The 27,944-nt window shown below is 51.2% G+C and overlaps 1 protein-coding gene across 6 annotated transcripts in view; it reads right to left on the bottom strand.

Moving 5' to 3' along the window:
- The window catches only part of TJP1 (tight junction protein 1), a 261,027-nt gene extending 234,048 nt beyond the window's left edge, over positions 1-26,979 (bottom strand). For all 6 annotated transcript variants that reach the window (XM_051822263.2, XM_051822264.2, XM_051822265.2 and 3 more), the window contains exons 1-2: positions 26,750-26,979; positions 10,425-10,557 (exon numbers count right to left, since the gene is read on the bottom strand). In XM_051822263.2, the coding sequence (XP_051678223.2) occupies positions 10,425-10,557; positions 26,750-26,928 (312 nt within the window). In that variant the 5' untranslated portion in view covers positions 26,929-26,979. The remainder of the gene's footprint in view (positions 1-10,424; positions 10,558-26,749) is intronic.
- Positions 26,980-27,944: the final 965 nt, after the last annotated feature.

Below are 27,944 nucleotides of genomic sequence, written 5' to 3'. Positions count from 1 at the left end.
GAACTCCCTTTTGTATCTTAGTCATCTGGTTGCATTTCTTTCCCTAAAATGTATCATATACTTTCCTGCCTTTTTAAACTAAATGTGATGGCCATATTTTATGCAAATTTTGGTTGTGTGAATCTAAATAATGCAATATAAAATGTTAGTAGGAGCTTACTTTATGCATGATATGAAACTATCCTAATGCCCTCACATTAAGAAGTCACATTAAGAGGTGGGCACTGGGCCCAGCAGTTAAGCCAGGGGGTGGGGCACCCACGTCCCACACGGGACAGATGTTTCCCTTCCACAGAGGGCCCTGTGGCACAGCGGGTGAAGCTTCTGCTTGGGATACCTGCTTCCCATAGTAGAGTGCTGGGTTCGAGTTCCACTTCTGCTCTGATCCAGCTTCCTGCTGAGCCCCCTGGGAGGCAGCGGGTGATGGCTCAGTTACTTGGGTTCCTGCCACCCCTGTGGGAGACCCAGATGGAGTTCCTGGCTCCTGGTTTTGGCCTGGCACCTGGCTATTATAGGCATTTAGGGAATGCACCAGTGAATGAAAGATTCGTTCTCTCTGTCTCTCTGTCTTTCGAATAAATAAAAATAAACTTTTTTTGGCTGGCGTCGCAGCTCACTAGGCTAATCCTCCACCTGCAGCGCTTGCGCCCCGGGTTCTAGTCCTGGTTAGGGTGTCGGATTCTGTCCTGGTTGCTCTTCCAGTCCAGCTCTCTGCTGTGGCCCGGGAGTGCAGTGGAGGATGGCCCTAGTGCTTGTGCCCTGCACCTGCATGGGAGACCAGGAGGAAGCACCTGGCTCCTGGCTTCGGATCAGCGCAGCACTGGCCGTAGCAGACATCTGGGGGGTGAACCAACAGCAGGAAGACCTTTCTCTCTGTCTCTCTGTCTCTCTCTCTCTCTTACTGTCTAACTATGTCTGTCAAAAAAAAAATAAACTTTTTAAAAAAACTTAAATAAATATATATCTCTTTCATAAAATGCCATTACATCAATTACAATGTTTCACACTTAAGGTACGGCTTTCACTGTGGCGTTACTTTTCCGGTCTGGACAGTGGTGCGAAGACCTGCTCAGGTACACAAGTCACCCACAGAGGATGCTCCTCCCCGCCCCCCCCCCCCAGCAGAAGCCCATTCCTGACCCGAGGAGCCGCGTGCTGCCAGCACTTCCAATTCCTCATCCTGCTCTGCGACGGGGAATGGCAACAGCGCCCAGTCCTTGCCAAGGAGATGCAGAGGACGGCCCCGGGGAGGGCATCGCCCCTGGAGCACACAGGCAAAGCTTTGTCAGGAGAAAGCCCTCTGCCCCCTGCTTCTCGCTGCCGCCACAGATGGGTGGGCAGAGACAGGGCGGCCCGGAGACCACAGGGCTGCTAAGGCCTGCAGAACGTGGGCAGCCAGGAAAGGTGGAGAAGGCTGGGTGTCGGAGCTCATCACAAGGCAGACCCTGGACACCCTATGCCCCCCACCCAGAGTCCTCGCTAGGTGAGAAAAGTGGTCCTTCCCAGAAGAGAATTTATGGTAAATGATTCTAAGAGAATCCGCCAAAGGCGCTGCTAGCTGAGAGCTGCTCACTGGCTCCTGCTCCACGCAGGTTTATTTTACCAAGTTTCCCTGCATTGTTATAGCTATCATTTATGGATGTTTTCAGATCTTTTTCAGTGCAGAAAGTCAGCTGAGCAAATCAGTACATAACACTCACCAGGTCAGAGCCTGGTCCAGGGAGAGGCCCAACGAGACCGAAATGGGAAGAGGGAAAGAGAGAGGGCTTCCACACTCGCAAAGACAGAAAGTGACCCTGCCTCCTTCCTTCCTTGTCCATGTGAGTGTGGGGCCAGAAACGGCTGCCCCTCTGTGCCACCAGCCTACTGAGGGAGTCGCTGTAGGCACACGCACAGGTGCAAATGTCCTCGGAAAAGGGAACTGGACCCACTGGGTTGAGTTAGTCCTGAGGATCACCCTGGTGCCACACATCCAGCGTGTGAGGTCATCAGTATCCTTACTACTTATTTATTTAGGCCGGTCTGGGTCAGTCTTCCGCTCCCTGCAAATAGGAACACTCTAACAGCCTTAAAATGGGAAAGATCTGGCCCATGGTGAGGACAGAAGTCGCCCCATCACCGCACCACCGCCAAGTCTGCACCTCCACCGAGAACCCACTGCCACCTCCACTGCCAGTCCCACCTCCTCCATCACCTCTACCTCCAGCTCCTACTTCCCCTCCCCACCTCCACCTCCATTGCTTCTGGCTCTACATCCACCACCATCTCCACCTCTGCATCCGTCATTTCTCCCTTCAGCACCACCCCTGCCACCTACACCTACCCCACCTCCTACACTGACCCCGCCTCCTACACCGACCCCAACTGCTACAATGACCCTGCCACCTACACCTACCCCGCCACCTACACCTACCCCGTCCCCTACACCTACCCCGTCCCCTACACCTACCCCACCTCCTACACCTACCCCGTCCCCTACACCAACCCCGCCTCCTACACCAACCCCGCCTCCTACACCAACCCCGCCTCCTACACCAACCCCGCCTCCTACACCTACCCCGCCTCCTACACCTACCCCGTCCCCTACACCTACCCCGCCACCTACACCTACCCCGTCCCCTACACCTACCCCGCCACCTACACCTACCCCGTCCCCTACACCTACCCCGCCTCCTACACCTACCCCGTCCCCTACACCTACCCCACCTCCTACACCTACCCCGCCTCCTACACCTACCCCGCCTCCTACACCTACCCCGTCCCCTACACCTACCCCGCCTCCTACACCTACCCCGTCCCCTACACCTACCCCGCCTCCTACACCTACCCCGCCTCCTACACCTACCCCGTCCCCTACACCTACCCCGCCTCCTATACCTACCCCGCCTCCTACACCTACCCCGTCCCCTACACCTACCCCGCCACCTACACCTACCCCGTCTCCTACACCTACCCCGCCTCCTACACCTACCCTGCCTCCTACACCTACCCCGCCTCCTACACCAACCCCGTGTCCTACACCTACCCCACCACCTACACCTACCCCGTCCCCTACACCTACCCCGCCTCCTACACCTACCCCGCCTCCTGCACGCCTCCCTGTCCACCAGCATCATCTCCCCACCATCACTTCCTCCAAGACCACCCCGTCCCCCACCCCCACTTTCCCCAGCACCAGCCCCACCCCACTACCACCTCCCGTGTCATCATCACCTCCACCGTCACCCCCACCTGCGTCATCACTCATAACTTACTCCACCTCTACAAGCACACATTGCTTTAGCTTTTAGAACACTTCTCCCTCATTTCTCTGCATAGTCCCCGAACGAGAAGTCAGTAAAGCAGGTCAGTTACCTTATCTGCCTACACGAGAGTTCTTCGTGGAGGCGGGTGTTGTGGCGCAGGAGGTTAAGCCACTGCCTGTGATGCCAGCGTTCCACATCAGAGCGAAGGTTCAGGTTTCAGCTGCTCTGCACCCGATCCAGCTCCCTGCTAATGTACCTGGAAAGGCGGTGAAAGATGGGCCAAGTACTTGTGTCCCCACCACCCATGTGGCAGACCCAGATGGAGGGCCAAGCTCCTGGCTGCAGCCTGGCTGGCACCAGCTGTTGGCAGCCATCTGGGGAGTGAATCGGTGGGTACAGGATCTCTGTGTGTCTCTTCCTCTCACTCTGCCTTTCAAATACATAATTCTTAAAAAAAAAAAAAAAACATGGAAAATGTGCATTGTCTTTGAATTCCACTTCCCCACGAACCGTCTGCAGCATGCCAGTATAGCCGGTGAGTCATCATTTCACACAGCTCCTAGCTTTTCAGTCCTCCCCGTTTTAATATGTAATGCGCTCTAAGCTTTTCTCCACTCAGCTGCTGCAGTTAATGAAGCAATCAAACAAAAATCGACCAGCGTATATTTAACCAGTGGATACTGGTCATGCTTGGGATTTGGGGGAATACAAGATACGCTCCCTGCCCTCGAGGAGTTGAAGTGCAAGACACGATCATGGATCAACACGCACCTACGAGCTGAGGCCTGGTGCAGAGATCTGTGGCCTCGGGGCCAGCGCCTGCACTGACACAGTGGGATGGGAAGAATGGAGGACGCCCGAGCCACTGGAGTTGAGGGTGACAGGAGCAGCTGTGTGTCCTGAGTAGATGCTGCTGGGCCCTTCCACCGGAGAGGTGACCGTGGTCATCAGGGGGCTTCAGACAGGCGGCGGAGGCTGGCTCCTCCCAGACCTGGGGAGCCAGATGGGCTGCAGCTCACTGTCCCTGCAGACTCTCCCTCCACCGCCTTCTCGCCTGTTACTACCGAGCCCCTCACTTGCCAGCCAGGCACCCGTGCTGGGTCAAGGAGAAGCACACTTAGTCCATGTTCAAAGTCAAAAGGGAGCTGAGTCCCCAACTCAGGCTTCCCGGGCCTCCAGGTGTCCCAGAGACTCACAGCGGGAGGAGATGGGGAACTTGGTCATCATCGACATCTTCATAGGGCTACATATATTTCCCATGAGCTTGCATGGAGATTCCTCCTCTATAAATTGTATTTATTTAATTTTTTAAAAAGATGTATTTATTTATTTGAAAGGCAGAGATGTAGAGAGAGAAGGGGAGAGGCAGAGATAGAGGGACTCTCCATTTACTGGTTCCCTCACCCAGTGGCTGCCAATGACTGAGACCGGGCCAGGCAGAGTCAGCCAGGAGCCTGGAACTCCAGGTCTCCCACATGGATGGCAGTGGCCCATATACTTGGACCATCTCCAGTGCTTTCCCAACCACATTAGCAGTGAGCTGGACCAGAAATGGAGCAGCTGGGACTCAAACTGGTGCTCACATGGGATTCCAGCATCACAGGTGGTGGCTTGACCCCGGTGCCACAATGCTGACCCCACAGAGAGTCCTCCTTATCAAGCGGGAAAGTCTCTTTCAAATGTGAAAAATTGCTGATCATTAAAAACCGTAGTACCATTATTACTCAGGAAGCAGCAAAAGGTGACCTACTGGCCCCCAAATGTACGCTATCTCATCATTTCTTCTTCCCCAGAGCGTTTGAAGAATGCCTCCTTGTTGCTTGATGGTCCCCAGTGAGGATGGGCCCTTTCACCCAAGATAAGGGAGCGTCCCGATAGAACTATTAGCTGGGTCACTGCTAATGCAGTCACTGACTCCATTAAACATTTTGTGGTATCTTCCCGTTGGCAGAGATCCGTAGCATCTGCGTTTCCACTCACAAATCAGGAGTCACGTCGCTTAAGCGTACATTCTAGAACAGCCTCCCCAAGACAGAACGAACTTGGCCCAACTGCCTTCCTTCCCCCACTTGAGGGAGGATTCTGATGGAGAGAAGCTATAAAACGCCAAGCAATCTGCTTACCTTTTAAATGATCACAAAATTCTTCAGCCACACATTCAGGATCCAAGAGGGAGGAAGGCACAAGCAGTGGTGTCCACAGGCAGCGGCACCAGGGCAAGAGGGAGTGGCTTGAGTGTAACGGTCACTGGCCAGGTCTCAGGACACAGGGCCGCCCTTCCTCTCTGCACAGGTGGGCGCAGCCATCCCTCCATCCCAGGATCCCCGTGCATACCCAGATCCGAGGATGCTCAAGTCCTCTCTATTAACCCTGCTGGCACGGGCTTTATACCATCTCTGGAGGACTTACCAATAGCCAATACACCCGAACTGCTCCACTGACTTGCTTAGGGGAGTGATGACCAGGAAGAAAGTCTGGACAAGTTCAGCGCAGACACAGTCATCTCTCAGAGACTCTGGGTCCGCCGTCGGCTGAACCAGCAGAGGCAGGACCACAGATACAGGCTGGTGACGGCAGTGCCGGTCGCTCCACTCGGGGAGACACCATCACTGGGTTAATACAGCATTTGCCTGTTTGGACACTGAGGCAAATCTCAGGTTTTCCAGGCAAAACGCATTCCCAGAACAGACTTGTCCAGTCCAGGCTATGTCTAAGAAATGTTACCAAGTGTATCTCAGGGACATTGGATGGAGACACTGGATGGATTCCAGAGCCCCTCAGGACACGAGAAGGCCAGTCAACCATGCCGTGGGGTGTCCAACACGCTCAAGAATGCCCAACCCATTTAATCCCCACCGAGAAGGCGAAAACAGCCCCTTCTCCCCGGGAGCGAAATGGCATCAGTCTGCCGCCCGCCTGGGACCCACGCCAGCAGTCTCAGCTGGAACCTGCCTCTCTGCCGCCAGAAACCCAGACCTTGGGACTGTAGTGAGTGGAACCCTCGCTCAGCTGGCTGCGCTTCTCTAGAACAGGACAAAATTATATTTTTTTCCAAGAAAAATTAGGAAAACCTGAAAGTAGCATGGAAAAATGGAAATAACAAACGTTATCTTATTGGTTCTCCAGATCTGATAGGCATGATATGATGGAGATTATGAGCCACGTCTAACTCTGTGTTTCAGGCTCTCTGTCTACTTCGGCAGTCAAAGGAAGCCATACCTTTAACACAAATCTTTTACAAATTTTAAAGTAGCAATGACAACATTTTTTTTTTGAACTAGAACACATATGAAGAGACATCTATGGTGGCTAAGCTATTTCCTAAAGGAAAACGGGCATTATTCCTATATGGATGAGCCTGTGCTTACAAAGGGTTATATCCCAAGAAATACACCCTAAGCTGAAAACATCCCAAGTGGAAAATTTGCTGAGTGCACCTGACCTAGCTCACTTCCTAGCTCAGATACACGGTGCCCGGTGGAGCACCTGCCGTTCCCCTGGCGAAGGCAGTGCCGAGCCAGTGGGGTTGAGTGGAGCCACGCTTGCCATCACCACCCAGCATCCTCAGAGGGACTTGGCCCACACAGCACTAGCCCAGGACAGGACCCACAGTCAAAGCTCTAAGCCAGGCTCCTACTGAATGTGCATGGCTTTCGTACCACTGTAAAGTTAAAAAATCAAAGCACAGGCTGAGCCTTCCTCCTAAGTCAGGACCATCTATAACCACCAGTCAGCACGACTTTATCAAGCATCCGCCTTTTAAACTGTCATGGCTAAAGTTTTCTGTTTTCCTAAGATTTATTTATTTATTTGATGGCAGAGTTACAGAGAAATGGAGAGAGAGAGAGAGAGAGAGAGAGAGAGAGAGAATCTTTCATCCACTGGCTCATTCCCCAAATGGTACCTTGGGCCAGGAGTGGGCCAGGCTGAAGCCAGGAGCCAGGAGCTTCATCCGGGTCTCCCACGGCGGTGCAGCCGGTGCCTGGATAGGATGCCAGCACCGCAGGCAGCAGCTTAGCCTGCTGAGCCACAGCACTGGCCCCATGGTTAAGATTTCAGACATGATTTTCAATGATTCTGTTACAAACACAACCGTGTCAATCAATTCAGAACACTTTTGATACCCAAGAAATGTTTATCTATTCTATATTTTTCCCTTTAAAGTACAGCACTTCCTTCCTCTAGAGAAGAAGAGAGAGAACATTTTAATATAGGGGAAAGAATTCTTATTTTATCCCTGTACCAAGGATGCTATTCAGACCCCTAAGTACCTGGGGTATTACGGTATTAAGCCTCCTGGCTCCTGGGAGAACGTATGTAGTAGGCTTTTCTTTTTCTTTTTTTATTGATTGGAAAAATCAGTTTATTGTTCTTCTAAAAATAGAACATGCTGACTATAAAATTTTCTAATGATCTAAAAAACATCCAGAGTCAAATAAATATAAATCACCCGTGTCTGTGAAAACCTGGGAAAGAAAACGAACTCGAGTTGTGCAAAACTCAAACTGACAGCAGCAGTGAGAGCCGCCGGACACGCTCCTCTCCCCGCAGGAGAGACGAACACCAGGACACCAGAGCCCTTCCGATGCCCGCGGCGGAGCAGAAAACTCAGAGCCACGCACACCACAACAGCGGGACCCTCAGCTCTTCTTGGGATCAGCCTTCTGTGACCCTCACCCTCTCCTCTCCCTTGGCATCAAACCCTTTCCCTTCAGGGATGCTAAGACATTTCATGCCTGCAATAAAGTCGAATAGGAAAGATCATCAAAAAGAATGAAGCTAGGGACCGGCACTATGGCATAGCGGGTAAAGCTGCTGCCTGCAGTGCTGGCATCCTATATGGGTGCTGGTTCGAGTCCCGGCTGCTCCACTTCCCATCCAGCTCTCTGCTGTGGCCTGGGAAAGTAGTGGAAGATGGCTCAAGTGCTTGGGCCCCTGCACCCATGTAGGAGACCCAGAAAAAGCTCCTTGCTCCTGGTTTCAGATCGACACAGCTCCAGTCATTGCAGCCACCTGAGAAGTGAACCGGCAGATGGAAGTTACCTCTCTCCCTCTCCCTCTCCCTCTCTGTAACTCTGCTTTTCAAATACGTAAATAATTCTTTTAAAAAATGACACTAATTCTGCACATGGCAACTGAACCTGGGTAACATGGTTTTTTCCTGGCTTGGACTGGGTGCTAACTTCAGCTAGATCAACAATTTCATAGAGCAAGGTCAGGGATAGACTACTAATAATTTTTAAACATTTATTACAATAAAAACATAATTCAATTCACCAGGCTTTGCTCATAGCTTAAATAATCTATTATTATTTGGGAGAAACTAAAGGCAACCTTACATGCGGCACAGGGTGAGGAGTCCTAATCCAAAAATCTGGACTTTTGCCCCCAGATCTGAGTGCTGGCATGATGCTGCAGGTGGAAAATTCCACCGCTGACCCTTGTGGCAGGACACTGTCAAAATGCACGAGCACTAAAAATACTGTATAAAATCACTTTCAGCTTACGTGTATAAGGTGTGCACGAAACATAAATGAATTCTGTGTGGAAACTTGGGTTCCATCCCCAACTACCTGGTCACACACCTGCAAATATTCCAACATGCAAAGAAAAAAACCTGAAATCCAAAATGCTGCTAGTCCCAAACATTCCAGAAAAGGGACACGCGACCTGTAAGTTTCTTAGCCTCTTTGCCAACCAGACGGACCCTGCTGACGCGAGTGAGCGCATTTGGCGCCATGCCAAACTAATTACTCACTCCACCACGCTTCAGTAGTGACAACGCGGAGTGCAAGGAACCTCACAGCACTGCAGCTTCCATCTTCGTATTCCAACAACTTCAAACTTGTTCCTCGAGGAATTCAACGCTTCACTTTAAGTCACTTCGTTCTGAAGCTTATTTATATTTTCATTGGCTTTAATTGCTCGTTCTACTTAGCAAGATTTTTATTTTTTTACCTTTCCAATTCTTTTCTCAGTTATTGGTTCAACATCATCTGATACGTCACATTTCACCACCTTATGATGTCATCAACTGTATTCAAATATACTTTTTAATGCTGATTTTTTACCCCATCTATTTGAAAGGAAGAATGATAGACACAGAGAAAGAGATTTTTCCAACCTCTGGGTCTCCCACATGGTGGCAGGGGCCCAGGGACTTGGGCCATCTTCCACCAGCTCCCAAGATGCATCAGAAAGAAAAAGGTGGATCAAGAGTGGAGCAGCTAGGACTCCAACCAGGTACTCCAGGACAGCATCCGGGCACCCCACGCTGTGCCACAATGCCTGCCTTCAAGTAAAATAACTAAATAACGATTATTTTAGGAAAAGTAATTATTAAAATTTAAAAAAAGAAAGAAGTAAATAAAAATAGAGCATCCACATTCACTGTTGTTCTCCACAATTATAGGGAGGAGATGCAAAAGTCACACTCTCAAAACAGACAATTCAGTCTCATATTTTGACGCTTTTTTTTTTTTTTTAAAATGACGATGGTCAACAAAACCCAGAGATCTGTCAGAGGTCAGAGCTCAAAGGAAAGAAATGAAAACGCCTGGCTTACTCGGCAGCCGGCAGCTCCACTCACGCGGCCCTGACCCCAGTGATACAGAAACGCTCACGGCACCTGTCACCGCAAAGCCACGCCTGCCTTCCTTCTGGGCATCATCCCCGAGTCTCTGCTTCCTCCACACCCAGCCATGGACCGCCCACATTCCCATAGGAAACGAAGCCCGGCGCTCGGCGAGGAGAACACGACCATTCACCCGGAACCCTTAGAACAGGAAGAGAGCACTGTCGTCGGAGATCTGTCCTAATACCGGGACAGCGACAGCCGTACAGTGACAGGAAGGCCTGAGTGTCTACGATATCAACGTGCGGACTTGTGATTTTCTAAGGAATGTACTTTATGGGACCTAATTCCCTTGTCCTTAGAGTCAGGAAGCGTTTATTTCACCACTGCATTGGGACCATCCTCAGGAACCACTCAGGACAAGAGCACCTCAGGCATTCCTGTTGAGAAAGCATCTGGCTGGTAGCCTGTGGGGTAAACCATGTTTTTAAAAATGCAATATAAACCTGTTACATTTCTATGAAAGTGAAGAAAAAAAAAAAAAACAAACAAACCAGGACTCTTACAGCCGTGAGAAATAACGGAAGGACTGCCCGGCCACTTACAGTGAGTTCACAGAAGTCCAGGCTGTCAAGGCTTTTGCTCCTGTGTAGTCGCCCTTTGATTCTTCGAAGGGAAGGCTTTCCTTGGCTGACACTGGAAGTAGCACCATTGGGATTTTCAGAGGACGGCGTCACCCTGCAGGAAGGGGGGACATTCTTCAGACAGGCTGACGGCGCACACATTTCTCAGGTCTGAAGCCAGCATTTCTTTGAGGGCAGCTTTAGGAATGCCCCACGCTCCTTTTCTTCAACCAAAAAGCCAAGAGCCACCATAGCTGGGGCTTCCTTTTCTATCAGGATGCTGTTTCCAACTGTTTCTTAACAGCTGGCTCTTTAGAAACCTTCTTGACAAGAGTTCAAATATTCCCCCAGGAAGACGGACCGAAAGTCAAGTCCGCGACCATCAAAGCAGCAAGACAGAACTGAAGTTCGGAGGCAGCTCGGAGGCACCTGCTCCCCTCGGGGCAGCTGCGCATCCTGCACTCGGACTGGTACCTGGTGCACCCCGAACCAGCCAGCTGTCACCAGGCACATCCCCAGGCTCCATGCAGTGAGCTCTTGTTAAGCCCGACAGCACGGCTTACTAATTTAAATATGACAATCCACACAATTCAGCATGACTACGGAATCAAGGAAACACAGATAAGAACAGCAAATAAGGCAAGCCACCTAGAGGGTGCACGACCGTGTACTCGTGTCACACGCAAGCACACACACAGGACTGGCACCTGCTCTCCCATCCCTGCGTTTCTGCTGGTGGCAGCCTTAGGACAAACCAGCTGAAGCGAAGCTGCCCTGGGCTCCTGGATTACGTTCTTAGAGATGGCAAGGTGCACAAAGCAACAGTACTGATTTGGAAGTGTGGTTTACGAAGGCCAGTTTCCTTATTTCATGACCATACCTCCTGTCTGCAATACAGCCGTGCTCAGATATTTAACGGCCTTTGTGACTTACTGATTTTTTATGTTTAAAATGCCACCCGTGGCTAGCGCCACGGCTCACTAGGCTAATCCTCCGCCTGCGGCACTGGCACCCCAGGTTCTAGTCCTGGTCGGGGCGCCGGATTCTGTACCAGTTGCTCCTCTTCCAGGCCAGCTCTCTGCGGTGGCACAGGAAGGCCCTGCACCTGTATGGGAGACCAGGAGGAAGCACCTGGCTCCTGGCTTCGGATCAGCACAGCACACTGGCCATAGCAGCCATTTGGCGGATGAACCAATGGAAGGAAGACCTTTCTCTCTGCCTCTCTCTCTCACTGTCTAAATCTGCCTGGTCAAAAAAAAAAAAAAGCCGCCCAAGAGGGATAACACAAGTCTTAATTGCTATTAGCAGAATACATCTGATTTACATATTAGTAAGGAAGAGTACATCCCACAAAAATGGACTTGTTCAGGTATAGCTATAGTTTAGAATAAAAGTAACACATCCATATATAGTCAGAATACATGAAAAGTACAGGAAGACATAAAATAAAAAGTGAAAGCCATCCTTCTCTCCCCATTCATTTTTCCAAAGACAATCCTGTTAACATTTTTTGGTACAACCTCCCAGGCTTATCCACAGATGTGTTTATTTTTTCTTGGAATTCTTTCATAAGGTGGCCAACTTGTTCATATTTTCCTGTGCCTTATTACATACTTCAAAGCTCTTTGCATAATGACCTATATAGAAATATTTCACCCTTCATGGCCAAACAGGATGCCATATACAGATGGACCGTAACTTCCTCAACCACCCCCCCACACACACACACTGGTAGGCGTTCAGTTTGTTTTCAGGTGTTTGCTATCAGACCATCCAGCAACAGGCGCCTGTGACGATACTGTCAGGTACAGCTGCACAGGAAAGGGTTCTGGAAGGAGGAGAGCAAGGGCAGACGTGGCCACATCTGCACAGGCACCGCTTTCATAAAGCTTCTGCTCGGGTGGGTTTTTGGCCCAGCAGATAAAAAGCCAAGGTCGTGGGGCCGGCATTGTGGCATAGAAGGTTAAGCCACAGCCTGAGAAGCCAACATCCCACATAGGCGCTGGTTCGAGTCCCAGCTGCTCCACTTCCAATCCAGCTCCCTGCTATGGCCTGGGAAAAGCAGCGGAAAGATGGCCCAAGTGTTTCAGCCTCCGTGCCCACGTGAGAGACATGGATGAAGCTCCTGGCTTCTGGCTTCAGCCTGGCTCAGCCCTGTCCATTGTGGCCATCCGGTGAGTGAACCAGCGGATAGAAGAGCTCTCTCTGTGTCTCTCCCTCTCTCTGTGGCTGTGACTTAGTGCGTGGGTTTGACTCCTGGCTCAGGCTCCTGACTCCAGCGTCCTGCTACTGTGCACCGTGGGAGGCAACAGTGAGGGCCCAAGTAGCTGGGCTCCTGCCACCCACGTGAGAGCCTGGATTGAGTTTCTGGCTCCCAGGTTCAGCGCCAGTCTAGTCGTGGCCATTGCCGGCATTTGGAGAGAACCAGCAGATGAGGGCTTTGTCTCTGCTTCTCAAGCAAATGTTAAGAAAAGAATCTTTTTAAAAAGTTCTCCCAGTGAACACTTCCATCAACAGATATGAGAATGCTCATCTGAGAGTCTTTAAATACAGACAGCGTTATCATTCTATTATTTTTTATAATTTATTTATCTGAAATGCAGTAACAAAGAAAGAGAGAGAGAGAGAGAGAGAGAGAGAGAGATCTTCTATCTGCTGGTTTGCTCCCCAAATAGCCACAGTAGCTGAGTCTGGGCCCAGCTGAGGCCAGGAGCCAGGAACCCCACCAGGGTCTCCCACACGGGAGGCAGGGACCCAAGTACTCGGTCCATTTTCTGCTGCTTTCCCAGGAGGATGTTCAGGGAGCTGGTTTGGAAGCAGAGCACCTGTTACCCCAATATATCATTTTATTATTTGATAACTCAATTTCTCTGAGTCCTTCTTATATTTTTGTCTTGCTGGACTGCTCCTTTCTGTAAAAAAGGACTATTACAGGGTTTCCCACTACAAATACAGATTACCAATTCATCCTTATATACCTATTAGTTTTTGCTTTTTATATGTCAAACCTTTTTTTTAAAAAAAGATTTATTTATTTATTTGAAAGTCAGAGCTACACAGAGAGAGAAGGAGAGACAGAGAGAGGTATTCCATCCATTGGCTCACTCCCCAATTCAACTCCTCCATGCAGGGAATTGGCTACAACAGCTGGGGCTTTGTCAATCCGAACGCAGGAGCCAGGAGCTTCTTCCGGGTCTCCCACGTGGGTGCAGGGGCCCAAGGACTTGGGCCATCTTCTACTGCTTTCCCAGGCCACAGCCGAGAGCTGGATGGGAAGTGGAGCAGCTGGGACTCGAATCGGTGCCTCCATAAGATGCTGGCACTGCAGGCGGCAGCTTTACCCGCTACACCACAGCACCGGCCCTGTCAAATCTTTTTGTATTAGATGCCTCAATGTTTGTGATTCATATCTTTTTAGGGATTTAACTGTTTATCATATGAAAACTCTGTGTGCTAGTTAAAGATTTTACCCTGGAAGCAGACACTGTGCCAGGTGAAGCCACAGCCTGGAACACCCACATCCCATATCAGAGCGCTAGTCCAAGTCCCACTCACTCTGTTTATGATCTAGCTCCCCGCTAATGCAGCTGGGAACGCAGCAGATGACGGCGCAAGAGCTTGGGCCCTGCCACCCACATGGAAGACCCAGTGGAGTTCCAGGCTCCTGGCTTTGGTCAAGCCCAGCTTGGGCCATTGTGACCATTTGGAGGGTGAACCAGTGGATGGAAGATCTCTTTTTCTGTTCGTCTCTCTATGTTGCTCTTCCAAATAAACAAAATAAATCTCTTTTTAAAAACTGCATGGAAAAAGATGAAAATACAACTTTACTTTGGTGCAAAAAAATTTGAAAGTCATGCATATACAGGGTCTTCAAAAGTTCATGGAGGGGCTGACTCTGTGGCATATGGGTTAAGCCGCCACCTGCAGTGCCGGCATCCCATATGGGCGCTGGTTCGAGACCCGGCTGCTCCACTTCCTATCCAGCTCTCTGGTATGGCCTGGGAAAGCAGTAGAAGATGGCCTAAATCCTTGGGCCCCTGCATCCATGTGGGAGACCTGGAAGAAGCTCCTGGCCCCTGGCTTCAGATCAGCACAGCTCCAGCCATTATGGCCATTGGGGAGGAAACCAGCAGTTGGAAGACACCTCTCTCTCTCTCTCTCTCTGCTTCTCTCTAACTCATCTTTCAAATAAATAAATACATCTTTTAAGAAGTTCATGGAAATACGTATCATGGGAAAAAATTATGAATGGATTTCAAAATTTGTAGCCAAACGACCTCATCTTGTAATTGCATTTTTCCACGGGGTTCTGAAGCTCCCTTGTACCTCCTCCTCCCCAGTGCCAGTTCATCAGCACTCTCACCTCCTCCATGCAGGGAAGGGCGCTTGCCCGTCTTCCTGGCACCACTGCGTCCCCCTGGGGAAACAGCCCCGGGCTTCCTGACTTCCAGTTCACACTTCTAACCCCTGGCTCTTCTGTGCGTCTTCATCTTCCCAATGCAGACTGCTAACAGCTTTTCAGTTGTGTCTATCCAGCCATTCCCTCCTCTCTCAATGAGCCAATGTTGAATGTCTAAAGTACCTAGTGCTTTTCCTTTTCTTGGTGGGGGGTGCAGGGGTTAAATGCAATATTCTCACAGCTTTCAGAAAACACTCCGGTGAATCAAATGTGTCTGCATGCGCTCAGGATTTCTTTAATTTGGTACTTCTCTGTGGGTATGTGGTTTTCTCTAGCTGTCTGGTGACTCCATGTCCCCTTACCCTTGACCTGTGCTGGGAGCACCTGCTGCCCATCGCCCCATTCCCTGTGGCCCACCTCTGCACATAGGCAGAGATGGACGTGCTGTTGGGAGGTGGTGAGCCCAAGGGGACTCAGCAGCTACCCAGGGACACGGTTCTCTGGCCCCGGTGCCCACGTCCATTGCGTTAGAAGGGACACAAGCAGCACTGTTGGCAACTACTTGGCACAAAGCAGCAAGGATGCATGAGGCGCCCATCAACCCACTGCATCCAATCCGTTTAATTCCACAAGTGCCTGGCTCTTCCGCCCCTGGACAGGCTGCCCAGCCCAGCTGGCAGTGACCTGCCCATGCTCTGGGCCTTGGTTCCCCACGGCTTGTCCCTCAGTGGGCCCCTTCCTATCTGCTTGCTTCATCTCAGGGAGTCCTCAAAAACACTGCAGCCTTCTCTGTCTACTCACACTACCACTCAATTCTTGTAGTTTTCTTTAAAAAAAAAGATTTATTTATTTGAAAGAAGAGTTACAGAGAGGCAGAGAGAGAGAGAGAGAGAGAGGTCTTCCAACTGCTGGTTCACTCCCCAAATGGCTGCAATGGCTGGAGCTGTGCTGATCCGAAGCCAGGAGCCAGGAGCTGCTTCCAGGTCTCCCACGCAGGTGCAGGGGCCCAAGGACATGGGACATCTTTGACTGCTTTCCCAGGTGTATTAGCAAGGAGCTGGATCAGAAGTGGAGCATCCAGAACTCAAACCAACACCCATATAGGATGCTGGCACTGTAGGCGGAGGCTTAACCTACTATGCCATGGCTCTGGCCCCAGTTTTTTTTTTTTTAAGATTTATTTATTTATTTGAAAGTCAGGATTACACAGAAAGAGGAAAGGCAGCAGCCGCAGCAGCAGCAGGAGAGAGAGAGAGAGAGAGAGAGAGAGAGAGAGAGAGAGAGAGAGAGAAAAGTCTTCCATCCACTGGTTTACTCCCCAGTTGGCCACAACAGCTAGAGTTGCGCTGATCGGAAGCCAGGATCCAGGAGCTTTTTCCAGGTCTCCCATGTGGGTGCAAGGACCCAAGGACTTGGGCCATCTTTACTGCTTTCCCAGGTCATAGCAGAGAGCTGGATGGGAAGTGGAGCAACTGGGTCTCGAACCAGCGCCCATATGGGATGCCAACACTTCAGGCCAGGGCATTAACCCACTGCACCACAGTGTCAGCCCGTTTTTTTTCTTTTTAATGGTTTTTAAGTTAATTTTTTATTTCATTAAATTTCCAGTCTTCTTTTTAATTCACCTTCCAAAGTAAAATTTTACTGATGCCACTTTCAAGATTCCCAACAGAGGCCAGTGCCATGGCTCAATAGGCTAATCCTCCGCCTGCGGCGCTGGCAAACCAGGTTCTAGTCCTGGTTGGGGCACCGGATCCTGTCCCAGTTGCCCCTCTTCAAGCCCACCTCTCTGCTGTGGCCCGGGAGTGCAGTGGAGGATGGCCCAAGTCCTTGGGCCCTGCACCCGCATGGGAGACCAGGAGAAGCACCTGGCTCCTGGCTTTGGATCAGCATGGTGGCCAGCCACAGCAGCCACTGGAGGGTGAACCAACGGTAAAGGAAGACCTTTTTCCCTGTCTCTCTCTCTCCCTGTCCACTCTGCCTGTCAAAAAAAAAAAAAGAAAAAAGAAAGAATCCCAACAGAACAGCACATCAAGGCATTGTGGCGAGTGGGTTAAGCAGCCATCTGCAATGTACAATGCAGGCATCCTACACAGGAGTGTCAGTTCCAGTCCCAGCTGCTCCACTTCCGATCCAGCTTCCCGCTAATGCACCTGGAAAGCAGTGGAAGATGAGCCAAGTGCTTGGGTCCCTGCACCCCCGTGGGAGACCTGACTTTGGTTTGGCCCAGCCTCAGCTATAGCAGCCATTGGGGAATGAACCAGGAGCTGGAAGATATCTCTCTCTGCCTCTCCCTCTCTCTGTAACTCTGCCTTTCAAATAAATAAAAGAAATCTTAAAAAAAAAAAAAAGGCAGCATGTCACACAGCTTTCTCTTCTCTCTAGAGGAAAAGCTCCCACGAGAAGGTGAAGAACTTTACTCCACAGAGGACACCTGACACAGAGAAACAGAACTAGGACAAGTCCAGTCAATGTTGCGCCTTATTTCTTCCCCTTTGTTTTGATGGCACTGGTTACGTGGTAGGCTCACATTTTAGTCAGCATCACTGTAATACAAACTCTTTTGGGTAAAGAAACCTGCCTGATATTTTCCCTTAATTTTTCTCTTATCCAACTGATTAGAAAAGCATCACTATTTCCCTTTTTCCTAAACCTAAAGCCTGCAAGAGGATTTATACCACCCAAATTTTATAAATGGGTGACGGCCATGACACTTCGTAGAGTTAACTCAAGGTAACGTTAAGCTCAGTGGCCATCACCGGAAGCAGAAGAATGGGTCCTCTTGCTCCCCACCGTGACAACCAGCAGAGCAGAACTGGCGTCTGCCAGGCGAGGACCAGCCCTGGACCCACCTGGCCCACAGCCTCCTCCCTAGACAGGGAACGAGGTCTGAGAACGGACCCAACAATTTCAGTCACTTTAAAGTCCTGACCAGGTCTTTGCAAAGCCACGAGGCCAGCTGTGAGCAGACACTGGGCTCAGCAATGACCTCCCATCATTTTTGGTGGGGAACAAAGAGAAGACTAAACGAGAATCCGGACCACGAAGGAGTGTTAGCTCTCGAGTGAGGCCGGTGCACCTGCACATACCGTGCAGTTTAAGGGGCTGTTTCTCTTGCTCACTACCTAATCACGTGCTTCCTGGGGGATGTACGGAATATCGAGGCCCCTCTACAGCTCTGATGAAGAGAACTGTACTTAAGTAGAAGAAAAAAAGAAAAAAAGAGCCCATTAAGGACAGCTTCACCTGACGTGGAGCAGAGACAGTTTTTTCAATCCCAAGGTACCACTCTTCCCCAGCTGTGATGGTGTGGATCTGAACTTAATAATTCAGACTGGGGCCAGTGTTAGTCAGGTTAAGACACTACCTGTGATACTGTCATCCCACATCAGTGCTGGTTCATGTCCCAGCTGCTCCACTTCTGATCCAGCTCCCTGCTCATGCTCCTGAAAGAGCAGCAGAAGTCGGCCCAAGTCCCTGGGCCCCTGCATCCACGTGGGGGACCCAGATGAAGCTCCTGGCTCCTGGCTTTGGCCTGGCCCAATCCTGGCTGTTGCAGCAACTTGGGGAGTGCACCTGCTGATGGAAGACATCTCTCTGTGTGTGTGTGTGTCCCTCTCTCTAATTCTGCCTTTCAAATAAACAATCTTTTTAAAAAGATTTATTTATTTATTTGAAAGGCAGAGACACAGAGAGCAGAATCAGAGAGAGAGAGAGAGGTCTTCCATTCACTGGTTCACTCCCCAAATGGCCACAATGGCCAGAACTGTGCCGATCCAAAGCCAGGAGCCAGGAGCTTCTTCTGGGTCTCCCATATGGGTACAGGGGCCCAAGGACTTGGGCCATCTTCTATTGCTTTCCCAGGGCACAGCAGAGAGCTGAATTGGAAGTGGAGCAGCCAGTACTGAAACCAGATCCCATATGGGATGCTGGCACTGCAGGTGGTGGCTTTGCTCGCTACGCCACAGCACCAGCCCCCAAATAAATAATCTAAAAAAACATTCAGGGGCCAGCGCTGTGGGGTAGCAGGTGATGCCACTGCCTGCAGTGCCGGCATCCCAAATGGGTGCCGGTTTGAGTCCCGGCTGCTCCACTTCCAATCCAGCTCTTTGCTGTGGCCTGGGAAAGCAGTAGAAGATGGCCCAAGTGCTTGGGCCCCTGAAAGCATGTTGGGGACCCAGAAGAAGATCCTGGCTCCTGGATTTGGATCGGCAGAGCTCCAACCATTGTGGCCAATTGGGGAGTAAACCAGAGGATGGAAGACTTCTCTGTTTGTGCCTCTCCTTTTCCCTCTGTGTAACTCTGACTTTCAAGTAAGTGAATAAATCTTTTAAAAAATTCAGACTTTGGGGACTGTCCCCCCAGTAGTTAGGAGAATGATATTTAGTGACAGGGTAACAAGGCTAGAGACTGAATGCACGTTGTATCTTTCCCCTTGGGCCGTATGGAAATCACTGTGTAGCTTATAATGAATTCTTCTCTGAATTCTTGACCATGTGTTACTGCTTAGCCAGAGTGCAGAACATCCAGCCCGTGGGCTGCACAAGGCCCACAAAATCACTGGGTCTGGCCCTGCCAAGGCAACCGAAGGTGGGGCTCAAAATTCAACAACCCTGCAGCAGGCTGACTTTCAGGCTGGTAATTCTGTACGGCTCACGAGTGAGGCTGTGATCATCCACCCAGCCCTTGGAAGAACAAAGGCTCCCCACCCCTGAGGGCAGCGGAACGGGAAACGTCTGCCTCTCCCTCTGCCCACTTTCTCCTGCCTGGGGCCAGGCTGTACCTGTGGGCACGGCTGCTGCGCCTGGAAGACAGAAACCCAGGGGCACGCTCTCACCCCACGCCCGGCACTCACAGAACAAACGCAGCCTGGCCCCTGGAGCCAGGTCCTTCATTGGACACTGGCAGGCCAGGCCTGTGTGCACCCAGCTCCCGCCGGGAAGCAGGAGAGCGCGCCTGCTGAGCGTGTGCCCAACACGGCCTGCTTCCTGCACAGGCCCACACTTGGGCAGTAGCTGGCACCTGCCCAGGGATTATTAACACCCCAGTAAACTGTCCACCAGCCCCTTGCTGCTTCTGCATGTCCCTGGCTGAGGACAGCCCTATCCATCACATCACACCTGCACTTGGAAATCTCTGCTGCACTCTGTTGGCTGCGGTCCAGACAAGCACGGCTAACCCTTAGACACGGTAGGGCAGAGTCCTTTAAATCCACCAAAACCTGAACTACCACTGGTCCAAAATACACACCCAGCAACACAACTCCACTCCGCGGCCCAGACCCTTCCCTCTGCCGGAATGTTCTCTCCCCCATCGCCCTGGGACCATTTTGCTGTTGACTCAGGGGTTCTGGCTCACGGCCATTTCTGACCATGGCCCACTTGGGACTGACAACTCCCAGATTCATCCGCTGCACCCATTTCTAATTTCCAGTGGAAAAGAACTCAGTAACAACAAAGAATTGGACAAAAACAAGTGGGTAAAAACAAAGCAGTTACATAAGAACAGAAATAGCTCCGAAGTGACACCTAACAGTCCTCCTACCAGAAATTTCTCTGAAAATGGCAGTGATTGACAGCTACAGCCAACTCAAGACAATGCCCAGGAGTGACAGCAAAGCATCTTTCGCCTCCAAAGAGGGCATTTCCAGCAGCCGTGTGGAGTAGGGCACTGGGGTACTGCTAAGTACGGGAGGGTAGCTGTGTAAGGGAGGCTGAAGGAACCTATTCCCACACCAAAAAAAAAAAAAAAAAAAAAGAAAGAAAGAAAGAAAATAGAACTACCAGAAAAAGACAGCGCTTATTCTTTCTGAAGGATATTTCAGTAAAAGCAAGTAAAATGCTAATTTTTGTTTCTAAGTGTCAGGCTTCAGAAACATTACATTTGTATTTATTTAAAATGCAGAGAAACAGAAAGAGATGGAGATGGAGAGAGAGGTTGGGGTCTTCCACCTGCTGGTTCATTCCCCAAATGCATGCATCAGCTGGGCCTGAGCCAAACTGAAGCCAGGAACTGGGCACTTGACCCGATGTGCCACATGGCGGCCATGGCCAGTCACTTGAGCCATCAGCTGCACGTCAGTGGGACGCTGGAGCTGGAAGCAGTTGGGACTTGAATCTAGGAATGCCAATATGGATGTGGGTGTCCCGCATGGCAGCCAAATGCCCGCCCCCTAGAAATCTTGACTCACCTAATGGAATGGTTGTCAACAGCCCTCAGCTGTACTTAGAAATGACAAGGTGGGTACCTGCCTAGAACTTGCTCACTGAATTTGTTACAAAAGGACTTGGATTTTAGAGTCTCTCGCATCCCATCAGGAAGACCCTGGTGTTCCGGGCGTGGCCAGGGGCCACCCCTGAAGAAAGGAGGACCCAGGGCACTGCCCAGTCATCTGGCACTGGTTTTCATCACACTCTCTAGGCTGCCACCTTCCCCTCTCGTTGTCTTTTTAAGCCCAACAAATGGCACAGAAACTGGTGTGTCGCTCTGGGCAAGCCAATGACCTCATCCGCAAAACCGGGAAAAATTCAGCACAAAGCTCACGGGGGTGCTGAAGCCAAATGACAGCGGCATGGGGTGCCCTGAGAGGCCTTGACGAGTAACGAGTGGCGGTGCTGGAGTGCAGGATCTGACGACTGGATGACTGCTTGAAGGATCAGGCCGACACGGCGGGGCCTTCAGGAGTCTCTGAATAACCAGCAAAACCGTGCTTCAGAGGATGAAGAACATGAAACGAGGCCCCTGTGCCCGTTAGGATCAATGGAAACACTGCTAACAGCACTCGGTGCAAAAATCAAGACTGCTGACAGCAATAACATGTTATGAAAATCTTTTGCACGTTTTACATAAAAGGGGAGTAATTACTTGGGCCTCACACCTGCTGAGCAGCGGAATGAATGTCACCTTATTTAGAAAAAAGGCCTTTGCAGAGGTAATTGAGTTAAAGATCTTGAGATGAGATCATCCAGGATTACGCAGGTGGGCCCTAAATCCAATGACAAGTGTCCTTATAAGGTGACACGGAGGAGAAAGCCTGGGGAAGACGGAGGCAGGGATCAGCTCAGGGCAGCCAGAAAGAACACCTGGCACCACCAGGAGCAGGAGGAGGCAGGGACGGAGTCTCTCCTAGAGCTTCCGAGGGAGCTGGGCCCTGCCAGTGCCTTGCTGTTGGACGTCTGGCCTCCAGAACTGGGGGACGGTACATCTCCACTGTTAGAAGCCACCGGCTTTGCGTCAGCTGCTGTGGCAGCCCCAGGAAATGCAGTGCTCTCTGCTGCTTTGTATCACTGGCTACCTCGGGGGGACCAAAAGGGCCACAAGGACGTTAGAGGCCACACAGTGACAGATCTCTGTAAGAGGACATGCCTTCCCCCAGGCTCCTAACAGTCCTCACTCAGAACCGAATACCACATGCCTGAGTGTCTTGGAGAAGAACAAGGGGGAGAAGGTCCCTGTGGGCCACACCGCTGCAGGTCTGACCGTCAGTCTGCTGTAGTTTCTGCCTAAATTAGTCAGCAAATATAACAGGCCGTAAGGCTGGGCTGCGGTGGTGGCGTGGGGGGTAAGGCCACTGCCTGCGATGCCAGCATCCCATATGGGCACTGGTTTGAGTCCCAGCTGCTTCTGTTCCAGCTCTCTGCTAATGCACCCAGGAAAGCAGTGGAAGATGGCCAAGATCCTGGGCCCCTATACACATGTGGGAGACCTGGAGGAAGCTCCTAACTCCTGGGTTCAGCCTGGCCAACCCCTGGCACAGCCCTAGCCCAGCCCTGGCTGTGTGGCCACCTGGGGAGTAAACCAGTAGATGGAAGATTCTCTCTCCCTCTCTCTGTCTCTCCCTCTTTCTCTGTAATTCTGACTTTCAAAATCAATAAATCTTTTTTGTTTTGTTTTGTTTTAATAAGGCAGGATGGGGAAGGTACAAGCCCATGAAATCATCCTGTCTGGTCCTGCCAAGGTACCGGCAGGCAGGACTCAAAATTCAATTAAATAGCAGGCTAGTTTTTAAGTTGATTATTTTGTATGGCCCGTGAATGATGTCACAAATATGCAAATGACCCTTGGCAGAAAAAAGACTCCCCAGCCCTGCCTTAAGGGACTTGCAGAGCCAATCGGAGAGACAGAAGAGACTGCACAGAGGAAAACTGTCAGGAACAATGCCCAACCTAGAGGCACGAGGGGCAACAAAACCCCAGGCCATTGAACCCTGCCTTTCAGACAGGCACAAGCTTGGTAGGAGTGCAGTCTTCCCAGGTAGACTATAATCATTCAAAGACAGAAAAACAGACAAATGCTCATAGATGTCTTCATGCATGCTATGACCAATTTTTGTAGCACAAGTTCACATTTTACTTTTTTTTTTATTTGTTTGTTTTTAAAGGCAGAGTTACAGAGACAGAGAGAGAGTAAGAGACATAAAGAGAAAGACCTCCCATACACTGATTTACTCCCCAGTTGGCCACAACAGCCAGAGCTGGGCTGATCTGAGCCGGGAGCCAGGAGCTTCCTCCAGGTCTCCCATGTGGGTAGCAGGGCCCCGAGCACTTGGGCCATCTTCCACTGCTTTCCCAGGTGAATCAGCAGGGAGCTGTATTGGAAGTGGAACAGCTGGGACTTGAACAGGCACCCATACAGGATGCTGGTGCTGCAGACAGTGGCTTAGCCTGTTACGCCACAGCACTGGCCCTCAGCTCCCATTCTGTAATGGGCATTGCTTGTGTCTGCCACTGGCTGTCACCTACTACCCTGCCGTCAGCACCTACATCCTCCCATCTTCCAGCCACGTACTGGCACCCACATCTCCAATCCACACCTGCAGTTCTGATGACATGGGTGAAACCAAACAGTATCTACAAGGAGATTCCAGAGGGTAGAAGAGATAAATGAATCAGGTAGTCTCCAATATAGAACATTTTTTTTTAATTAAAAATTTAAAGGTACCATGCAATATAGAGTCTTGGTAGACTACGCTCTTTGACCACAGTTGAAACCAGATTAGGGGCTGGCACTGTGGAGCAGCAGGTTAAAGCCCTGGCCTGAAGCGTCGCCATCCCATAAGGGCACCAGTTCTAGTCCTGGCTGCTCCACTCCTAATCCAGCTCTCGCTGTGGCCTGGGAAAGCAATAGAAGATGGCCCAAGTGCTTGGGCCCCTGCACCCATGTGGGAGACCAGGAAGAAGCTCTTGGCTCCTGGCTTTGGATCGGTGCAGCTCCGGCCATTGAGGCCATCTGGGGAGTGAACCAGCGGATGGAAGACCTCTCTCTCTGTCTCGACCTCTCTCTGTAACTCTGTCTTTCAAATAAATAAAATAAATCTTAAAAAAAAAAAAAAAGAAATGAGAATAACACTGAGTGAAAATTCTGAAAAGCTCTGCTAACACTAAGGAAAAGGTCAACAAAATCTTGCCTGCCTTTTCCTGGTCATTGATTCGTAAGAGTTTTTCTCCCTGGCCCTAAAGCACTGAGTACACATTTTGCCTGGCTTTTATTTCCCTGTGTCCTCTCTTCACAAACCGTGTGTTTGGGAGATGTGCTTCAAGAAGTAGCACTCCAGGCCAGCGCTGTGGCATAGTGGGTAAAGCCACAGCCTTCACTGCTGGCATCCCATATGGGCGCCAGTTTGAGTCCCAGGTGTTCCACTTCCAATTCAGCTCTCTGCTACGGCCTGGGAAAGCAGTAGAAGATGGCCCAAGTTCTTGGGCCCCTGTACCCGCATGGGAAACCTGGAAGAAGCTCATGGTTCCTGGCTTCGGATCAGCACAGCTCTGGCTGTTGTGGTCAAATGGGGAGTGAACCAGTGGATGGAAAACCTCTCCCTCCTGGTCTCTCTCTCTCTGCCTCTCCTTCTCTCACTGTGTAACTCAGACTTTCAAATAAATAAATAAATCTTAAAAAAAAAAAAGGGGAAGTAGCACTCCAGTGTTGGAAGAGAACCAAGCTAACTCCTGAACTTTGTGATGCCTAGTAGCATTCAAATGTCACTCTAACATCTTAATTTTTAAAACCAAGCATCAAGAAAACAGATTACCTTAACATTTTCCCAGCTGGGCATTATGAGTAATTCATTTATCTAAAAACTGTTTATTGAGAAACTATTTTGTGCCAGAAACCAGTTGCAAGGGACCTAGTAATGAAATAAAGAGCCCCTCCCCCATTCTAGTGGGGACAGGGACAACGTGTAGGAACAGTAAGTAGAACATTTAAGTGCTGGTTATTTTATTTTATTTTATTTATTTGACAGGTAGAGTTATAGACAGTGAAAGGGAGAGACAAAGAGAAAGGTCTTCCTTCCGTCGATTCACCCCTCAAATGGCTGCTACGGCCGGCACGCTGCGCTGATCTGAAGCCAGGAGCCAGGTGCTTCTGGTCTCCCATGCAGGTGCAGGGCCCAGGGACTTGGGCCATCCTCCACTGCCTTCCCGGGCCACAGCAGAGAGCTGGACTGGAAGAGGAGCAGCCGGGACTAGAACCTGGTGCCCATATGGGATGCCAGCGCCGCAGTCGGAGGATTAACCAAGTGAGCCATGGCGCCAGCCCTAAGTGCTGGTTATTGACAGACACTCAGAGGGAAGCAGGGTGGGGCATCAGGCTGCAGACACCTGATCCGATCTGCCAATGCCCCTTCCCCCATCAAAGTCACCTTCCGCAGTCACATCCTCACGACTTACTCGCTGGTCTTCTTCCCAAGGCATTTAGTTCAGCTGCTACCTGCTCCCACCAGTCTTGTCTTGGGGGTGTCACCATTTGCTGCTCACCAAATTAAAAAACAAACAGGGTGCAGCAGGGAGAAAGGCAATAGCGCAGCTAAGCACCTGCTGTCCAGGCAGGCGCCTGCCTTCCCGGCACAGCCGACCTGCAAGAGAACCCCCGGGTGCGGACGGCTACCGGGAGAAACGGGCGCTCCAGGAAGCTGCCTGGGTCACAGCTCAAGTCTGAGCACTGCCACCCATATTTATTGCTTTGCCTCCAAAACTCTTCCATTTTTTGACCCTCCATTTTTTGGGGCAGGTCAATTTATACACCTTGGGCAATTCTTTCACAGCAGGACTCACTTTCCTCGAATACCTAAGCCCGCCTGCCTGTCTGCATCCACAGCCCTATTATTAAATCAGACGACCAAGGAATGCCTTAAGGACCTACAACTGGCCACTCACGGTAACATTAACACGACCTGCGCCCACCACGATCCCTGGCACCTGCGCCCCACACTCGCCTTCCCTTTTTTGCCCTACAACGGCTTTTGCGGTAGAACCTCCCAGCCTGAACCCCAGATCCAAAGGACGCCTCGGCTGGGTGCAGGTACCCGAGAACGCCCCGCACGGTCGGGCGCCCGGCCGCGAACGACGGGACCCCGGGCGCGCAGAACTCCCAGCCCGGCTTCTTCCAGGAACGGGACCGCGTGCAAGCGACACATAGCACCGAACAAGGTGCCCACGGTCCCGCAAGCCAGAGCCCGCGCGGCGGCGGCGCGCCCTCCGCTGCGGACCCCGCACCGATGCGCTCGGAGCAGTCACGGGGACCGCGCACCGCGGCGAGCGATCGCGCGCTCGCGACCCGCAGGAAGCCTGCCCTGAAATCCCGAGCCTGCATTGGCTGGCTGGATGGATGCGGGTTCACAGAACGGAGGAGCCGGGTGCGGGAGCCGCTGCGGTGAGCCCGGCCGCCCCGCGCCGCCCTACGTGTGGCCCGGCACAGCCAGGGCCGCGCGGCAGCAGCCCGCAGGGCGCCGACATGGCTGCTGCGCCCCGCGCTCCGGCGGGCCGGGCCCCGCGGCCTGGCTGCCCGCCTGCCCGCCCGCCCCGGCCCCCGCCCGGGCGGCCCCGGCCGGCGCCCGGTGCGGGCTGGGGCTCGGCGCTCGCGCGCACCGCACCGCACCGCACCGCACCGCGCCGCGCCGCGCCGCGCTCACCACAGCTTCCTCTTGAGCGGCAGCAGGCTGCCGCGGTTGGAGGGGGTGACGCCGATGGCCATCTGCAGCACCGTCAGGTATTTCTGGTACTTCATCTTGTCCCCGCTCCGCTCGCGGGCAGGGCCCCGCCGCCGCCGCCGCCGCCGCCGCCGCAGGCACAGCCCCTCCAGGCGCCGCATAGATCAGCTCTGGGCCATCCGCCGCCGCCACAGCTCCCGCCGCTCCCGCCGCCGCCGCCGCGCGCGCCCCGCCGCCCCCGCCGCCCGCGCGAGCCGCGGTCCCCGCCGTGCGCACCGGGCGGGCGGGCGGGCGGGTGCGGGCCTGGCGCGCGGCGGGGCTGGCGTGGCCGCCGCGCCCGCAGCACCGCCCGCCGGCGCCACCGGGCCCTGCACCCCGCATGCCTCAGTTTCTTCATTGGTTGCCAGGAGCTCATTTTCAATCATTTATGCCCCGATGGACAAGCTCCCAGAGCGGAAAAAATACACTCTTTTGTCTGCGTTTGCCACTGGGTGGTTTATCAACATCATCTGTGTGCCGAAGATAACCTTTATCTAGCTGTTTCCCTAAAGTCTTTGACGATTTCAATTTTATATATATGCTGCACACACATATAGAATATATCACATACATGTTGTATACACACATATATCGCATACAAATTGTATGCACATGCAATATATATGTATATATTGCATACATGCATATTTAATATATATTGCAAAATATTGTATACACAAATAATATATTGCATACATATTGTGTACACACATATATAGTATATACACACATAGTATATATACACATGTAATATATTGCATACATGTGGCTATAAAATATATCACATATATGTTACACGCACATATATATAGCATACACAGTATGTATGTACATGTAATATATTGCGCACATATGGCACATATATTGCATGTATGTTGTACACATAATATATAGCATGCATAGTGTGTATACATATGTAATATATAGCATACACATCGCACACACATATATAGCGTCCATATTGCATACACATATGTAATATATATTGCATACATGTTGTACACACATGGGCAAACACATATAGAATATATGTATATTATATATAATACACTCAGACACAAACACATGCAGTCCTCGTTTGCCCTGGAGCTCTAGACAATGGAAGTGACCATGAACCAAGCAAAATTCTCTTAAGAAT

Source organism: Oryctolagus cuniculus, chromosome 12, assembly GCF_964237555.1.
Source record: "Oryctolagus cuniculus chromosome 12, mOryCun1.1, whole genome shotgun sequence".
NCBI classification, from domain to species: domain Eukaryota; kingdom Metazoa; phylum Chordata; class Mammalia; order Lagomorpha; family Leporidae; genus Oryctolagus; species Oryctolagus cuniculus.
This window is presented reverse-complemented; position numbering and strand designations above follow the sequence as displayed.